Source organism: Taudactylus pleione, unplaced genomic scaffold, assembly GCF_031769625.1.
Source record: "Taudactylus pleione unplaced genomic scaffold, aTauple2 ptg000451l, whole genome shotgun sequence".
Classification (NCBI taxonomy): domain Eukaryota; kingdom Metazoa; phylum Chordata; class Amphibia; order Anura; family Myobatrachidae; genus Taudactylus; species Taudactylus pleione.
The window spans coordinates 8,829,985-8,849,723 of record NW_028284853.1 but is presented as its reverse complement, the minus strand read 5'-3'; the positions used below and the strand labels follow the sequence as shown (position 1 = coordinate 8,849,723).

At 44.7% G+C, this 19,739-nt stretch overlaps 1 protein-coding gene across 2 annotated transcripts in view; it reads left to right on the top strand.

Annotated features, from left to right (window-relative positions):
• The window catches only part of PRKCB (protein kinase C beta), a 226,648-nt gene extending 208,028 nt beyond the window's left edge, over positions 1-18,620 (top strand). The window contains exons 16-17 of one of the 2 annotated variants that reach the window (XM_088448218.1): positions 4,352-4,492; positions 18,453-18,620. In XM_088448218.1, coding sequence (XP_088304344.1) covers positions 4,352-4,492; positions 18,453-18,605 — 294 coding nt within the window. In that variant the 3' untranslated portion in view covers positions 18,606-18,620. Of the gene's footprint in view, positions 1-4,351; positions 4,493-8,869; positions 9,396-18,452 lie in introns of those variants that run through there. The other variant, XM_088448217.1, reaches the window with a different exon arrangement.
• The last annotated feature ends 1,119 nt before the right edge of the window (positions 18,621-19,739 follow it).

Below are 19,739 nucleotides of genomic sequence, written 5' to 3'. Positions count from 1 at the left end.
TCGGCATTCTTGAGAGCGTTGTGTTATAAATGATCATCCTGCCACCTGGGTGTGAATCCTGCTGTGCTAATATTAATCTATTTTGGCAAAACTGCACCCTTGGGCTCCACACCTCTTCCGTGCGAGGGGTGTGGGCTAACGCATATGTTGTGCACACGCGACCTGGCACATGCTGGCTGATTACAGACCACGGATCAATGCACAGAAAAGGGCTCCCAGCACAAGGGCTGGCGGAGGCTGATTACAATCGATCTGCTTCTCCGCCGCTCAAACAGAGCTAATAGGACATGGCTGGGTAGTGCTGGGCAGTGGCACGGTCTACCCAGCATTGTGCTATAAGGCACAGAGTCATACCCTCGCCGCAAACGTCTTGTGTTCCTGTGTAAGCGTGGGGCTGCCTGATGCGGTCAGGTCACAACAAGGCACCGATCAGCCACAAACACATCTTGCACATTGTAAATCACAGGTTGCATTTAAACGGTTTAAACATCGCAGTTTAGTTGGTAGCCGTTCCCTTGTAAGATCATACAATTAGGTCATTACTCCAGTTATGTCGTTTCCAATTACTTTGAAATTTAGGATGTAAATCCCTATTATTCCCTCAATACCTGTTCATTCTGCAGCATCTCTTCTGTGCTAGAAGAACCACAGCTGTGCTACCTCCCTTCCCCACAGTGGTCTATATAGCAGCGTCTGCTGTTCCTCCCGCACATCTGCTCCCTCCCTTCTCCTATTCCAGGCTCATCTTTCCGTGTCACTAGCAACGGTATTGGTTGCTAAGCAAAAACAAGTCATAGAATCCTCTGTTTCTTCATTTGCACAGTAAATATTTTGTATGCACATTTCAGAACATAGACTAAAAAAAAAATGCATTACGATTTCGTATATATGAATGTGTTATCTGGGGGACACATCATATTGCCGTATCCAATGGGTCTTCAACTCTGCACTCTCAAAGCAGAGACCGGCTGCCTGCCTGTGGTTCCCCAGCTGTTTTCGGAATTTGCGGTTTCACGACACCTAGAGGACCACAGGCTGGTGAGGTGCGTCTTACAGGTGACCAGATGATGTATAGTGCTTGTCATGTAGGCACGCTGCTTTCCCACTTGTGACATTTGTGTGCTGCGTAGTTTTATTGTGTCACCCACCTGAGTTTCCTGAGCTTTTCCTACTTTAATTCTGGTTCCTGGGTGAGCTCCGGGCGGCCACCATTTGTCATATCTCTGCTACTGTAGATGGAGATACTCTTACTACAGTAAATTTGTGGGCACACCTTATGGCCCTCGCCATGGTAAGCAGTTGCTGTGGAACGAAGATTCAGAGACTGTAATTTTGACATGTATGTAAATCTCCAATGTTTTTTTTTTTCTTCTTCCTCCACTAGGGGGCACAGGGATCACTCTATCTCAGGGGTGGGCCTCCAGCTGTTGTTAAACTACAAATCCCAGCATGCATTGCAACATTTTTCACATGACCAAATAGCAAAACCGTGGCAGGGCATGCTGGGATGTGTAGTTTTACAACACAACATCTGGGGGGCTGCTTATTGCCCACCCCTACTCTATCTGCTTATGTGCAGGAGCCGCACTGGCCATGTGTACGGGATGTAGTGATATTGCCTTCGACATGCCGACGCCGGAATCCCGCCGCCCGGCATAATGCCTGACGCCGGTATAACGACTGAGATCGGGATACCGGCGTCGGAATCCTGCAGCTACTTGGTTGGTTAGGTTTAGGCACCCCCAGGGGGAGCTTAGGGTTAGGCACCCCCCTCGGGAGTGTTAGGGTCAGGGTGCGGGGAGACTTAGGTTTAGGGTGAAGGGAAGGGGGTTGAAGGTTAGGCACCACAGGGGGAGGTTAGGGTTAGGCCCCTCAAAAGGAGGGTTAGGGTTCACTCATCGGGCTTTCACGGTTGGGATTTGGACTCTTCAGCCGCCAGTATTTCATACCCATTCCCATGTGCAGACCTGGTCCTGCGACGCTGGCAGCAGTGCCCCAAAAGGCACAGCACGATTGACATGCTGCTGGCGTTTGAGTGGCGTCGTCGGGGATCGTTGCAGAAAGTGAGGGAGTCTGTCCCATTTTCTGGGCGTACCATAGCCAATGGCTGCATCTCTGGATGCAGTTTCACTGGCCCCAGCAGCGTGATGTCGCCGGCCTGAGTAAGCTGATGGTTGCTCAGATTTCGGATGGTCAAGCAGTTGATCCGATGCTTTGTTTTCGGATGCAGCAGCGGATCAGAAAGGTCTGCAGTGGGGCGTCTTTTTGCATACTTTAGCTACGCAGCCGCTGTGCTTTTACCGTAAATCTCCGAATCGGGGCCTAAGGTCATCCAGCTGGGCACCCTGGTTTAGTTCTAGAGAAGAAAGAGGAATATGTACTGCGCTTCTAAAATAATGTCCCTGGTACTCATGGCGTAGCCTGCTCCTGCCATTCTGTGTCACACGGGTTTGTTTAGAAAGAGGGACTGACATAGTGCGGTCTGATAGAGGGGTGGCTCGCATAGTGCTGTCTGATAGAGGGGCGGCTCGCATAGTGCGGTCTGATAGAGGGGCAGCTCGCATAGTGCTGTCTGATGGTTGATGGCTTGTCTGCGCATCTGCTGCACACGGTTTGGAAGTTGGCAGCCAAAGGCACCAGGGTTGTGTGGTTTGGAAGGTGACAGCGAGAGACACAAGGGTTCTCTTTAAAATTATATGGGTAGTATTGATGTGCACCACCTCTGTAGGGGCATCCGTTTCAGGTCCTCTTACGTGAGTGAAAGTCTTGCACAAATTCTAAACCCTTCTTTCAGTAAGCCCCACATACTCTGACTTCCTGATCGGTTACATGTGAGCTTTTCCCGGAATAAAATGTTTGGCATTTGTGGATTGGGTCATAACATGGTATATATTTGCACTTATCCTGCAACAGTACTGATCAGCAAAGATCAGAGTTTCATTATTCATATGATGTTTCCATTTTAAAATGAATGAAATGTTTGGCAGCAAATACATGCGCTCTCCCATAAAGCAGGTATAAGGCCAGTCTTCGAACACGATGTAGAGATGTCACCCTGGCACTTGCTAGTCTTTGACGCGTTTTTTTTTAATGACCTCTCGCCCCATTGCCTGAATAAAAGCAATTCATGAAGACTGTGGCGGAACTATAGATCTTGATGCCCCCTGCCCAAAAAAGTTTCTTGCACCTCCCCCCATGGCATTTTTTGTAAAACAAACAGGTCCGTTTCTAGGCAATTTGACTCCCAGTGTGAACAGTTATAAATGCGCCCCCATGCCCCATAGACATTTTAAAAATAAAGAATTTGTCTACGAGGCTTGCTTCAAAAGGGGTGTGGCCTCACTGTACGGGGCGTGGCCTTGCAGGAAAAGGCTACCTTATACCCCAGTTTTGCAACCTGAACGCCCAGACATTGGCCACCACAGAAAAAATAAATCCTGATTCATGACCATTCCATTATTTGTAATTTTTCTTTCTTATAATAATTCCCCTCACATATTGTCACACACCGTACACTATATGCCACATACCGTAATGCCCCTTACACTATATGCCACACACCGTAATGCCTCTTACACTATATGCCACACACCTTAATGCCTCTTACACTATATGCCACATACCGTAATGCCCCTTGCACAATATGCCACACACCGTAATGCCCATTACACAATATGCCACACACCGTAATGCCCATTTCACAATATGCCACACACTGTAATGCCCATTACACAATATGCCACACACTGTAATGCCCATTACACAATATGCCACACACTGTAATGCCCATTACACAATATGCCACACACACCGTAATGCCCATTACACAATGTGCAACACACAGTTATGCCTCTGACACCATTTTATGCGCCACAGTAAGGCTTATAATTATTTTTAAATTACCTGCTCGTTGTCAGAGGTCTCATGCTCTAGGTTCATGCTCTTTGTCAGGGGTTTCAGGCTCTGGGTTCCATTCTCATTGTCAGAGGTCTCATGCTCTGGGTTCCTTGCTCCTTGCCAGGGGTTTCATGGCAGAAGATGCAGCTTTCTGTATCTTCTCCCAACGTCGCCAGCGTTCCTGGTCCCTGACAGACGCTACAGGTCAAGTAGGACCTCTAGCATCTGTCTCCTCCTAGGCGGCGACCATTTTTGGAGGAACATTTTCAGCACATTCCAAGCGGGCGGCTAGACTGCATGGAATCTGCATAAACACTGGCCACAGGCAGGCGCCCCCAAGCCACCACGGCATCTGCGGGGGCTATTGTTAAGCCACAGCATGAAGATAGTACACTATGTAAACTTTGTGTTAACGTTCATGACATAGAGGACCTCTTTTTTTTTTTTTTTGCAGCTTATGACAAAACACCCAGGAAAGCGGCTGGGCTGCGGACCAGAGGGGGAGCGAGACATTAAGGACCATGCCTTCTTTCGATACATAGACTGGGAAAAGCTGGAGAGGAAAGAAGTGCAACCCCCATACAAGCCAAAGGCGGTAAGTCGAGCACAGCAGTGCGAGTTCTCCTTAACCAGCCACTTGCTGAATGTGCAGAGCTCTGTGTGTGTGTTTGTGCTTTTTGTGGACACTGTGAACGTGTGTGTTTTATGTGTCTTCTTCATTCGTATGTGTGTGTCTTCACTCGTTTGCTTTGTGTGTGTTGGTGATCAGTTTTCTGTATGTTTGTGCATAGTACGTATACATTGTGCATTAAGGACCGATGGAAGGCTTCTCAATAGCCAGAAGACCCTTTGTCATCCATATAGACTCTTATTTTTTTTTACCCACTTTCTATAGTGGAGGTTAACTATATTATGGGCAAAATCAATATTCATGACAAAGCAGCCTATCCATTAACTAGGATCTAGTGACTTTAAAGTAAATGTACTTGTTGCCTTGGCATCCTAGAGGCAGCCATTTTGTTGAGGCGCTATTCGTGCCTAAGTGCTACTGGTGAATTGATAGGCTATATCCTTGTATTGGTTGAGCCTGCAAAATGGCCACCTCCACTCTGTGAAGACAGCGGGTACCCTTTCAATTATACCGCTTAGTGGGTGTCAGTCTGTATTGTCCTGGCCTCCACTCCTAATTATTTCTCTTCATAACTGCCCTTGTCACAGTTACCCAGTGATCCACTGCACTTTCTGTGTTCTGTCACTGCGTACAAATCACATTGGCACAAACGAGGACTGTATAGTGCCCTTGTGATTATAGAATCGGTATCGGTTTTCCCTACGACTGCCTGTTGAGCAGCAACCTGAGAATAATCAATACATTTTAAAGAAATTGTGGAGTTTAATGAGAACTTTATATATAGAGTCATTTTTAGTGGAGGCACCCCCCACCTATAGATAAAAACATCACACTTCTGTAGGGTATCTGCTCTGCACTTGTCGCAGTGGGAGATCGTACAATACTAAACTGAAAGTAATCCCAGAGATAGGGTGATACCATCCGCTCTCCCCCAAGGCATCTATGTACACCTGTCCAGTATATAACTACAGACAGCTACGGGATGCTGACATGGGGACTGAGGGGGGAGGTGGCAACCACGTGACGCCATTTACCCCCCTCCCCTGGCTCCTGGTTGCCTCTCTGTGACCTATTTTAGTGTGAGCAGGAGAAGCTGAAACGATCTGACAGTTTACAAGACAGCAGCGGTCTGAATAATTTAATCTTTGTAGTTTGCAGTTACATTTATTAAAAATGCACCATCTGTTTGTGGCTGCTTTCTCGAAAGGTATAAAAAGCAGAATGCCTTTAATGTATGGCATAACATCACAGCGTACAATAGGGTGTTTTAATTACATAAATGTTTACAAAGGGACCATTCTCGCAGCCCAAACAGACACATTGGCAGGCGTCAGAAGCCGGTCGGAGTTCTCCGTGGAGAAGGTCCATCCAGTACTAAAATTCCACCCTGATCTCGCTCGGACCTGTCTTGGTAGATTTTACATGAGACTGAGTATGAAAACCCGCGTCATGTTGGCTGTACCCATTGCCGCCCACACATAGCCGTGCTCTAAAACATTCTCAGATGGTTTCTTCAGCAGACATTGCTGTCGCAGAAACCCAACCCCCATGTATATTCCAAACCTACTTGATCATCTTTGCGTGGGTGTAATTGCTTCGAGATGCCCACCAGTGATTGAATTATTGCCGGTTGCCCTATGGTTTGGCGCTAATGCGGATCTATGGGATTAATGTGGACAATCGCCAGTCTTTACAAATATGCTAGGCCTCTATATGTGTTATAAATATTATTTTATATATAGGAAGCAAACTATGAACTCCCAGATTTCAAAACAAGAGCCCTTTGCATCACTTACTACATGCTGTATGGTTCATCAAGGGGTTAGTACGGTACAGTAGCACATAGCAGCTAGTTGGGGGTAAAAATAGTCATTAAGAAAAGACCTTTACATTAATTTGCTAAGCTGTGTTCTAAAACTGGAAGCATGTCACGGCTTACTATGGGTTACAGCAATTCTTCATTACACTGGCACCGGGAATGGTTTTGTAGGGACCAAACCCAGTTTCTTTTTCAATTATTATTTTAATTTTTTTTGCGCTATCTGGGAAACGTTCACTGACTAGTAGCATCCCCTCCCCTGCTCCAATTACACGTGCCTTCACGGCGAATCGCCTCCTGTCCCATTTAACACCTTGCAGCAGTACATATAGTGTCTGGGACAGTGTGACACAGTCAGGCAAGCATGAAGGTAAATGTGCAACTAATGGGAAAGGGGAACCCGATGGGCAAGTGCTAATTATACTTAAATAGCTCAGCTGTAAATATTTCACGGTAGATGCCGAGATGGGCGCCCAATATTTAAGAAGGGACAAAAATAAATAAAGCAGATGGGCCTAGAAATTGTATTCTTTGGGGATTTTTACCATGAAAGAGTGGTCTGGTCAGCAACGCTGCTTATATAAATCTATCATTATCTAGGGGTGCCAATAGATATATTTTACTTATAGTATACTTAAAGGGGTTTTCCTCACCCATTGTATTAATTCCTAGTTGCTAGAAGTGCAGGATTTTAGAAGTGGAGATGTTGCCCATAGCAACCAATCAGGTTCTAGCTATTATCTTCTAGAAGGTGCTAGATAAATGATAAGTTGGATCTGATTGTTTGCTACGGGCAACAACTCTCACACTTTAGTAAATATACCCCTTGGTCGGGATTAGCATGCAGGTCCTGCAACATGTAGAAGGTGGATTTAAAATACTCCCACCCTTTAGGGTTCCAGCATTCAGCAGGGTTACTTTTGGAATCCACTGCGAAGGCTGTATGTACTGCAGAACTCGCAGTCACTCATTGGTCTGGGCAGAAAAGGGAATAACCCGAATGTACTTTTTTGCTGCTCATCCTTAAGAAAATGTCAGATCTGAGTATTCTCGTATGGTCACTCAGATTACATCTGTTTTGAACTACCCAACTCCTAATCCATCTGATAAAGTGTAAATGATGAGAAATGGATTAGAAGGCTGATCCTAAACTAAGATTGTATCGTCCTCTCGTGCATAGTATTATGTACTATAGGGAGATTATACAGATGTAGGGGGAGGTGTATCAAACCTGTATTTGAGATAAGAGAAGTTGTCCATAGCATCCAATTAACTTCTAACTATCACTTTATAGACTGCTCTAGATAAATGACAGTTAGAAACTGGTTGCTATGGACAGCGTCTCCACTTTCTCTGGTATTGAAGGTTTAATACATCTCCCCCTCGGTCCCACCGATAGGTCTCGTATGTAAATGTGAATATCACAACACACATTCTCAAAAGCCTGGTAAAAGCATGTTAATAATGATAGAGTAGTCCAATGATAATAAACAGCGGGGACCTGTGTACACACATTCTTAAAAGCATCATGTTCGATGTTGCCTGGAGAGTTCACCAGCAGTAACGCTGGCTATAATGTAATTGCATACATTGCAGTACTCATTCAGTACTAAGCACTCAGCTGCAGTGAGGCTTTGAGTACAGGCTTCTAGTGCCCTTTTAAAAGCAAATATAAACTGCAAGCTTGTGTCTGCAGTTTTAGCATGCGCTGATTTTCAATGCCGGGGTAAGGCTTACAGTTTTGGCACAGGTTAGATTAATAGGCCGTTGACCATTTTGAGGCCCATTAGACCCCTATAAGAACTATTCCTAACTAGATGGGTTTCAATTTTTTGGATCCAAAGTTTTAAAGCCCCAAAGATTCGCTGGAAGTTTTTATTTTTTTTAGTCCGATCTCCCCTTTAGATAGGGCAGATCCTGGATCACAGCCAACGTGTCTCACATACTCTCAGTTCCCACATGTCGCTCTTTATGTTGTCTCATTGTTCCGTGTCTGTGTTGCTTTCGATGTAAAGGAGTCTGAATGGCTTCAGATCAGAAGATGTTCTAGCTTATTTTTACCCAGTCAATCTTTTCTAAAATGCAGTACACACATTGCTGGGAGTCGCATCATTCAAATGTAGACAAGATACTAAACATTTGTGGTGGTTTAGTAGCTCAGCAAGAATAGTCGTAGGTTAGGTTTACTATCCTAGCCAGTGACACTCGCAAATACATTCACATACAGGAAGTCGGGTGTGCATGGATATCATGTCCCCACTACGTTCCTAGTCATCCATTTTGTGGATGGACTATTCCATCATAGTTAACTAGCTGGGATTTACACAGGACACAATATGTTCCTTCTCATCTGAAGCCATTAAATTCTTTCCTATATTTTTTACCTCAAATACTTCTCCTATATCCCCCTCAGACTTCTTTCTTCCAGAAAAAAAAAATGTTCCCCTTTTGCTTTGACATTTTATTTTATTTTTTTTACATTTTCCATGGTTTGTTTTTCTCCCCCCCTCCTCCTCCCGTAGTGCGGCCGAAATGCTGAGAACTTCGACCGATTTTTCACCCGCCATCCGCCAGTGCTAACGCCACCCGACCAGGAGGTCATCCGGAACCTCGACCAGTCAGAATTTGAAGGATTTTCCTTTGTTAACTCTGAGTTTGTAAACGAGGAAGCGAAAGATTAAGTGGTCGAGTGGCCCCTAGGTCCATGCCGCTCGTCTTGGCTGTACGTGTGTAACCTGTCCTCGGGTGGCACACCTACATGGCTCTTGAGTATTCATAACCACCATCTTGCTGAGTGTGTCTGGCCCAGCGTGCTTGTGACACAGCCTGGCTGTGTGTGTACGGAGCCCTGATTTCAAGTCCTTGTGTACACATTAGCAAGTGAAGAAAGAAGGGAGCATGTATTGAATCTGTCAAATGAACAAGTGGAGACATTCGCTAGGTAGAGCATGAAGACTTGCTAATAGTCAACGCAGCGCTTCCCCTGGGACAAGAGGACTGTGTGTTTTCTCTATTAATGGATAAACAAATCACTTACCACTTCTGTAACCCTGGTGTAGCGTGTTATTCCCTGTCATGTCCAAACTATAGGAAACTTGATGGCTTTTTCCCTCATACTCAGAATTATCAGTGAGCACCATTTCCTAGACGATAACCAGGTCACTACTGGTGAGGTCGAGCTGGACCCTCCAGTCAGAGCTTAGTTGACCAATGTCTCTACGCCACAGGTTCTCAAACTCGGTCCTCAGGACCCCAAACGGTGCATGTTTTGCAGGTCTCCTCACATAATTACTAGCGAAATAGTTAGCTGCACCTGTAGATCTATTAAAATGTGTCAGTGAGTAATGAATACACCTGTGCACCTACTGGGTGAGCTGCAAAAAGTGAACTGTGGGGGGTCCTGAGGACCGAGTTTGAGAACCACTGCTCTACGCTAAAGATATATATTATTGCACTATCCCACATCCCTGTTCGCAACGGATAACAGATGTGTTTAGTCTCATTGGTTGGGGGTCTGCCAGGTCATTTGTGATAGGACAAGCCTGGCTCCTTTTTATTTATCCCTTACAGATGTGTCCTCATACACCTATGCAATACGCCTGACGCGAGAGAGCCGTGACGGGCTGTGTAGCATCTTTTTTTTTTTGCCTGAAAATGTGTCCTAGTCACAATCGGATGCAACAAACTGTTTCATGAGACTGCACGGTTTCATATGTGACACTTGTATATCTGTGCGCGACTGAGCCTGCATCTGTACGACGGATCTTGGCGTTGAGAAAACCCATGGCCGCTGCATCGTAGAATTAGGTATATGGATTGCATATCCAAGTAATCCGTGCAGTCTCGTAGTGCGGTTTTGTCGCATCGCATTGCGACAAACCTGCATCTTTGGGCAAAAAGGACACTTGCACGGGACCTGCCGCAGAGAAGGGCTGTTTGCAGCGACTGCAGTAAAATAGTGCACCAGGACACGTGTGTGTGTGTGTGTGTGTGTGTGTGTGTGTGTGTGTGTATATATATATGTATGTATGTGTATATATATATGTATGTGTGTGTGTGTGTGTGTGTATGTATGTATGTGTATATATATATATATATGTATATATATATATATATATATATATATATATATATAATTTTACAAATATATATAATTTTCCTCTGCTGTCCATATATTTCCAAAGGGGCCAAAACATATCGATGACAAAATATTCAGCAGATGTTCCTCTGTACGAGACCCCCATCATCATCATCATCATCATTTCCGCTTGAGTGAAGGAGATAATGCACTAGCACAGCGAGTGCCCCGGGCTCCGCTATAAATTGGCCATTCGGCATTGCAGCCTTGGCCAAGCATTAACCCGTTACCCTCTTCACATTCCCATCCTAAAGCACGTTAGCCCCGCACTGGCTTCCCTGCCGGTGTGTATTTCAGTATCTCCCTATTTTGCAGAACTGATTATACTCCATAACCTGTTTAGGGTGAGCCTCTCATGCAGGTGATATACAGTGGAAGGGCTGCCGTCATGATAATGTGTGCAAGCACTTCTTAATGTCGTGCAGTGGCAGGTGTCACAACTCACCAAAGTGATGTATGTGATCTAGAGCAGTATGCTTTGTTTATGTATTAATTGTCTGCATCTGAAGCTGCCAGTGTGGGCACAGCGACAACCCCCCTTAGAGGCCCTTCAGAAGCGCGCGGGATACTAGGTGTAGATTGAGTGTTTGCTGAAGCACATCCCCCTAGACCTGTGACCTGCTTTCTACAGGAGGATTTTTGTTTTGGGTAATCTGTTACGCTCTCTGCAGTCTAACAAGTTGAAGTGGCCTTTTTGTGCCTCTTACTGAGCATCTGATGGCTGCTTAACGTTACAAGAGAGATCGTTCTTTTCAGTCCTCGGTATGTCCTAGATTTAGTTATCGCTCGTAGTGAGGTGACCTGACTGTTTGCTAAGCTGTGCTTTTTATTTTATGCTTTCCGGAGGTCTTCCAGGTCATCGTACCAATAAGCAGTGAGGATTGCCTGATTGGGAAGCCAACAGTCTTTAGAAGAGCGGAACCCATCAGTTTTTATTTTTTATTGTTTTGACATTTCATAGGCAGCTTGAAAATGATGGTACTTTTATATGTAAGAAAATCACCCATGGCAATAATTATTGTTGTTAAAACCCAGAAGTAAATGCCATCATTCTTGAAATACTAACATTTATTTGCTTAGTTAAAAGGTGAAAGTTTTATTTTCGAAGTATATTTTGCACACAGTGGTAAATTTACTAAGGTGCATTTTTTTAGAAGTGGAGATGTTGCCCATAGCATGTTAGGTGCTAGAAAACTGTTAAGTAGAATCTGATTGGTTGCTATGGGCAAAATTTCCACTTCTAAAAACCTTCACTTCAGTAAATATATCCCCTTAGAATGTTATTTTTCCTTAACGTCTTTTGCAAATTTTGTAACATCCTGAATAGTTTGTTGTGAATACATCTACACTTAGACCTCTGGAACATCTAACGTTTAAGGGTATTATCACCAGACGATGCCCATTTCTTCTTTTTTTTTTTTTTTAATAACTATTCCCTTGTACATGCTCCTCACTAGCTTTTGCCAAATATTGCGTTCACGGTCTAGCTCGAGTCAGTATTTTTCAGCCTTGTATTTCTAGCATCAGGCTGAATTGTACAATGACGTTGCCCTAGGATATGACAAAGCTCTACAGTGCATTAGATCCAATTGTAGCTGGAGCTCGGTGTCGTATCCCTCGGCAACGGAAATAAAACACCTGGTATATCTACTGATACAGATCTTTCTAACGTCCTTTTGTACTTTATAGCCATGTATTTAAGCGCCAATAAAAATGAAAATAAAATGAATATAAAAGGGGCAGTAGGGCATGTAAAACACAATAATGCCGTAATTACAAGGTGGAAAGCAGATTTGTACACATTTGTCCTCTTGCCATGTCCGTGAGGTTCAGACAGAATTGGGTGAACAGAGTACAGTTATGGATTCACAGGGAATTTCCTACCAGCTGGACATGACCTCTCAAGGAACATATATGTCTTCACAAGATTGTTCCTCTTTATTTTTTTTAATATTATTATTTTTTTGTATTATTACTTTGGTAAGGTTCTTTTCATTTTCTTAACGTTTGCATTACACCCTGTTCAGGCAATTTGTATTCATCAGATGTTTAAATGTAATGTGCCAATTTAACTTTCCATACCAATAAAATAGAATATATGCTGATCCTAATTTCAACTGATCAAGACCCATCCAAGAAATGAGCTTTGCAATAGAGTGTGTTTGTAAGGCAAGCTGGTATTTGAGGAACATGAAGGATTTTTATATGCCCGAAGAAGTCATCTACTGTACCTTGAATCTGGGTTATAATGTCAAACAACCCTGGCACCGAAACTGATGGTGGCTGACATTCAGTGTTTGGGACCTGCATTGTTCGTCAGATACCCCCTACCAACACCTGTCACAGTAATGTCTCCTGGCAGTGTGTGGTGGGTGGTTAGTATATTGTTGTTTTTTGGGTCAGAATGGATTCAGTGTTTGCATTGTACAAGCCCCTGGCACAGATTGGAGTCAGCTTTTTTTTAATTATAGGACTGCGTCCTACTAATTCACTAAGACCCTTGCATCCCCGTGGTAACCATTGAGACTCACGCGCAGATGTTTTATATTCTCCCGCCTCTGCGTCAGGCCCTATATGTGATAAGGTATCACTTCCATAAATGCAATAGATAAGAACATAGGCTGTAAAATCATGGCTTTCAAAATGATGTTGGACGAATGTGTAATTTTAGTTTATATTACAAATATATCGATGCTTAGACTGAACATCTATGTTCACAGTCCAAGTAAAAAATGGTTATTGCAAGTCTCCCCTCCCGATTGTATGCACCCCTCTTTCCTCGCCACCCTTAATGCCATCACAGCCAATGTGTTCGCATAGTAGGTCTGGTCCATAATAATAGAGTTGGTAAATGTGGTCATGTTTGGGAATTTTTGGCCCCAGATCTTCTGACAACGGCTTACACTTGCTGGTTAGGGGCATGGATTATCACCAAGTAATTAACAGTGACTTTATAGCTGACATCATAAGTACCAACGTCAGGTGCTGTTAATTATGTCCGTATACAGGTAGTGGAAAACAACCAAACAAAACAGCAGGGTCAGTGAGTGACACCAAGTATATTGAAAGCATAGGCTTACGCACTGGCATGGCTTCCCCATTATTAAAGCAAATAGGATACCAGCATGGTCAGGTGTAATGACTTTACTCGTTAGCCTGGCTGCAAGAGGAGACCTCCGTCATTGAAGGGAAATTGCTGAGGTATGTTTGGCAGGAATGACAATGACCAAGACAGCTCAACGGGATGTCTGCATGGAACTCTGAGGGAAAATCATCATCGACAAAAGACAGCAACGGGCGGAAGTGCACACTCCCAGATCGTGAAAACCCTGCGGTAATCTGACGTACAATGTAAAATAAGGAAAGCACTTGCAGATCTGTTTGCTGCGGATACGCTAGTAGCTAGTTTAATCAAAAATGGCCCAATGAGTTGGGGGTCTCATTGTCTGGTTTCAGTGCATAAACCTCTCATCAATCATGGAAGGTGACATCATGTGGTGGGGATTTATCTGGCATGGTGGAAGTGCAGCCCTTCCCTTAGAAGACCAGGTCATTGCTAATCACACGTGATTCTGAGAGATCATCTTCACCCCATGCTGCTGCATTCCATGCCTGATGGGGAGGTATCACCCGGGTTGGTGATGCAGCCAGTCTACAGAGCACCCAACGACACTGATGTTATCCATGTGTCACGGCCTTCCCAGTCATCCCATCTGTGCCCAGATGAGCAGTGATGGGATATTCTGGAATGAAGCCTGAGATCATGCTTAATACATGGTTGGTGGTGGTTTGAATGAGTGACAATTTTGTGGAAGACATGAGCAGCCTCCCTCCTCTGCGGTGTATACTGGCTGTACTGGTGGCATGTGGTGACCCAATGCACTATTAATTGACTTAATATTGGTGTCTCCATTTGTCCACACTCTGCATATCCCTGACCCCTGTCATCAATTGTGAGGTCCTGCCATAATCTCCCAAGTAGTTCCCACATGTGACCATCGCTATTCAGTGTATGAGTACCATGATGGGCAGACTGTGTAAATGCAGTGTGCTTAGGTGCTCCGGAGCAGATAGACCCTATATATTGGTGAGCAGATCAGGGAAGATTAATAAAAAGCTTTCCCCCTGGGATACTGTCCCCCATTACCTTCTCCTTGCCCCTGGGATGCTGTCCTCCATTACCCTCTCCTTGCCCCTGGGATGCTGTAGTCCATTGCCCTCTCCTTGCCTCTGGGATGCTGTCCTCCATTGCCCTCTCCTTGCCCCTGGGATGCTGTCCTCCATTACCCTCTCCTTGCCCCTGGGATGCTGTCCCCAAATACCCCCCCGCCCCCCAAATTATACACTCCCTTCTCTGGACATCCTGTCTTCTGTGGATATGCTCCTCTCTTTATTTGCACTCTCCTGGGACCCTGACTGACGTGCTGGGATCCTGTCCCCTGATACACTCCTCTCTCCCCTGATATCCTGATCTCTTCCCTGGGTTCCTGTTCCCTCATACCCTCCCCTCTCTCTTGGGATATGTCCCCTGATACACACCCCTTTCTCCTGATATCATGATCTCTTCCCTGGGTTCCTGTTCCCTCATACCCTCCCCTCTCTTGGGATATGTCCCCTGAAACACACCCCTCTCTCCAGATATACTGACTTTCCCCCTGAGTTTCTGTTCCCTCATACTATCCCCTCTCTCTTGGGTTCTGTCCCCTGATACACACCCCTCTCTCCTGACCTCTCCCCCTGGTTCCTGTTCACTCATGCCCTCCCCTCTGCTGGGATCTGTCCCGATACACACCCCTCTCCTGATATCTCCCCTTTGTTCCTGTTCCTTCATACCCTCCCCTCTTTTGGGATCTGTTGTCTGATACACGTTCCTCTGTTGTGATATCCTGACCTCCCTCCCTGGGTTCCTGTTCCCTCATACCTTCCCGTCTCTCTTGGGATCTGTCCCCTGATACACAAATTCCTGATCTCTTCTCTGGAATACTATCCCGTAACACCCTTTCCAGTGGCAGCCTCCCCTTTCTCATGGGTTCCCGGGTAAAACATGCTGAGTTGTGATTCAGCAACTGGAGAAGTGCAAGTTACCTAGTGTCTGCAGTGCAAATGAAGCAGGTTGGACCTAAAATCACAAACCCTTCAACTTGAAAAACGTCAACAAAAAAGTTGTATAAAAGTTTAGTGGGAATTCTCGGCATGATTCGGAGATGAATGCTATTCCCATGTTTCCGCAGGTGAGCGATAATCGGCAATTTGTCAAAGCCCATATTATCGTAGATGCTCGCAGCGACTATTTTTACGTAGGGTAATTGACAGTCGGGCACAGATTGGAGGAGGTAATAAAGGAGTGTTGGAAAAAAACGCAGGCATGTCGCGACCATTTTCAGGGCAGTTTGCCGTCTGCGATCCAGTAGGCTGAGAACATGGCTCCAGCAGCTCCGTGCACGGCCATTCTGCACAACCATCTCGCTACTCAGAAGTCCGATTATCGAAGGAACTGCGCCTTTATATGCATTCGCTTTGGATTTGCGAAGCCGCAGGTGGACGTATGCACCGTTGCATATTTTAGCGCACATCCCTGAATCAGGCTCTCTGTGTCTCTGCCGTAACTAACATCCTGGTTTAAAGGAGCTTTCTTGCAAATTGACAGAGAACCAATATTTATTGTTTTACTCATTGGATTTCTTTGTGAAGTGCTCTATCCTAGATCACTGTCTACAGAAAACTGAGGCGGGTGTCTTACGCGGGGAAGGCGATGGGTTAAGCAATCTACCCAGCCATATTTGATGTGAGCTATAGTAGTAACCCTGAGGGCACAGCTAGAGGAGTGCCCGCTCTGGAAGACTAACTTCCCTATTTTGTAAGCGAGATCACCGGGGCCTACATCCGCACGGCGTGCTCTGTGTAGCATGGTGGAACGGTTGTCATGGTAACTGTCAGAACATGTGAGCTCTGGGCATCTTGCAGAGAGATGGGTGAAGATCTGCTTTTGCTGCAGGGATTTAACCCTTGTGCCAATAGAAGGCTATTCATTGCAGGGCAGGCATGTCCCTCTACTCTGCAGTAAGGAATGCAACTGCCTAACCTGTAATAAGACTGGTATACTTAATATGATGTCTTTTTTTTTTTTTCTACCAAAGCCTGAATTGCAGATTTGCAGCAGACGGTACTATATGCTGAAATACGCAAAGCAGCAACTATAAGGGGTATATTTACTAAAGTGAGAGTATTTAGAAGTGGAGATGTTGCCCATAGCAACCAATCAGGTTCTAGCTATTATCTTCTAGAAGGTGCTAGTTAAATGTTAAGTAGAATCTGATTGGTTGCTATGGGCAACATCTACACTTCTAAAACTCTCACTTTAGTCAATTTACCCCCTAAGAATCCTTTTCATATATAAATAATATTATTAATAATTCTTTATTAAAGCTGCCCATATAGAGACAAGTCCATTTCCGTAGGCTGGTTAATGAGCGATTAGACCATTTGCAATTGACTGATGTGTGTACATACTTTTAGTTCCCAATTTTTGGTTAATCACATTATTTATGTCCATATACTGACCATCATTTTATACATCGCTGTACACCAAATATTTGTCAGTCACAGCCCCATTGGAGCTTAATTCCCTAACATGCAAGTGTGCACACACACCCTAGGGTTAATGTTAGCAGGAAACCCATGCAAACCTGAGGAGAACATACAAACTCAACACCTACAGGGCCCAAGCTGAACGCGTGACCCTGTTGCTGTCATGACCCAAGTTATCAATGCTAACTGTTGTGCTGCTCACTGGATGTTCCTGATCAGGTGCTGACTAGGATCACAGATCACTTGTATGTGCACATTGACCATGAAAACACCATCATAAAGTGTAATTTCCCCAAAGTGTTAGCTAATTCTCCTGAAGACACACAGGAGGAGGGGAATTGTTTTTTTGGTGGTAATGGGCGCCCGACAGAGAAATTCAATTGTTTTGGGTGCCCATTTATTATTGCGCTTGTCGTGCCCAATAGAATTGGGTTTAGCCATGCAAAGTAGCCAAACCCATCTAAAGTAATGGCTAGGGCGCTCAAACCTTGGATTTTTTGCACATTTCTGCTCACCAACTCAGAAGGTGGCAAGCAGAAATGTGTGTGTGCCAGCGGCACTCGTGCCTGTTTGGAGCAACAATTGAATTGCTCTGGCGGGCACCCATTAGTTAAGGCCGCAAAACAATTGAATTCCCCCCCATAGTATTGCATTGGGTCATTTAATTAGAAGCAAAGTGCCAGAGAAATGGTCTGAATGCTGGCAGTTTAGGGCCATCGTCATTGTACTTTTCCTCTCATACCCAACAGAGTTATGCAGTAAAATGTGCAATATAATATAACTGCTATTCCCTGTACTGTAGGTGCACAACCACACACAGCACCAGAAACTGAATTGCCGTCACAAATCAATATTTCCTTTTCTGACCATACAATTTCTGGGTACTGTTACAGAATACTGAATTCTTACGAGGGCAATTGAATGTGATTTGCGTAATGGCGATGTGGGGCTGCGCACCTCACCAAGAATTATGTTACACCAACATTGCACTTTTTCCTGCTCGTAGTTCTGTACCGCCCGTTTTTCCGGTACTTTGCAGACAATGCGTCTAATTGAATTGCACCTTTAATATATATGGAAAGCATAATTACTGCCTTTACAACTTTTTATGTTTGGGTGAAGAGATGTATGTGTGTAGCTGGATGGGTGATGGAAGGTTTATGATGGTAGCTGGTGTATATATTTGCCTTCATCACATCCATAAACATCAAAAAATATAAAAAATGCCACCAAGTTGGAAGATCCAAAACAATGTTGTAGTAATTATAATAAAAGTAGAAGTGTATTACAAAATGGCACCATGCCGCCATTCCATCCATCTCTCTCCTGTCACACTGTCTACCGAATAACAGAGCATGTTCACTTCTTCCCTCCTGCAGAAGGACAAGAGAGATACGTCTAACTTTGACAAGGAGTTCACCCGCCAGCCCGTGGATCTCACCCCCACGGACAAACTCTTTATCATGAACCTGGATCAGAACGAGTTTGCCGGATTCTCGTACATAAACCCGGAGTTTGTTATCAATGTGTAGCGGGAAGCTGACAGTCCTATTTTGCGCACAGGATGTCTACATCCCCAAGTATGACATGATATGACCTGGTGGGTTAGGCCTTGCTTTTAATTCCGGTGGTGATGTGCTGCAGGACCCTTGGGCAGATAAGTTGTTCATTACTGCGGGCTACATATGAATCCCTTTTTTTATGCAATGAAGGCAGGCCTGTCCAAACTCCATAAACCAGACAGCCAAGATGCCTCAAAATTTACTACGCTCACCTAATGTTTGGCTCCTCAAAAATGGAAGTCGGTTCCCAGACATATCTGAATGTGTGCCGAATTCGACATAGTTTTGTAGTAAGGAAGGTACGACTACATATTAGTACATACATTTACTGTGTGTATGTATACAGGAGCAGAATATAGCTATGTTCTGTACAGCAGAATTTAGTCAGGAGCATGGCAATGACGTCCTGCTTTGAATAGAGCGAGGAACCTCTTCTGAGAATGAGCGGTTTGGTGTAAGTGCAGCTCAGAACAGGCCTCCTGCGCTATTGAAAGCAGGGCGTTTGCCTTGGAGAAGTGGGGTGACCTAGTGATGGCCATCAGTGGCTTAACCATCGATGGTTTAAAACTATCGACAGTGGAATCATTGATGGTTTCACCCACCAATGGTCATCCCTGCTCTGTTACCAGGCAGCGTGCCATTGAGAGTTGGGGACCAGGGCTTCATGGGTCGGGCTTGAGCTAGGCTCCATGTCCCGGCGCCAAGCAGAAAAAACAAGCCATCGGGGAACTCTGTACCATTAATTGAAAAATCATCTACCATCGATGGTTGACCATCCCTAGGGCGATCTTCATTGTCTGTCCCTCTCACCTCCAAGCCCAGTAGCGGTCACACCCATGGTAGTTTTGCCACTGTATGCATAGTACATATTTTTATATGCAAATCTATATAAGATATGTTTTATTTGAAATGCCGAACATTAATCTCATGTGAAAATACCTCTGCAAATCCCACTTCTAATTAGTGAGATGTTGCAGCTGCAAAGTGGGGTCATTTCTATAACACCTCTTCTTCAAGTTTTCCAGAAGCAATTTAAGTATATAATTTCTGTTTCGTAAGCATATAGGGCCTGATTCAGCAAGGATCCCAGTTGCAAAGACGCAC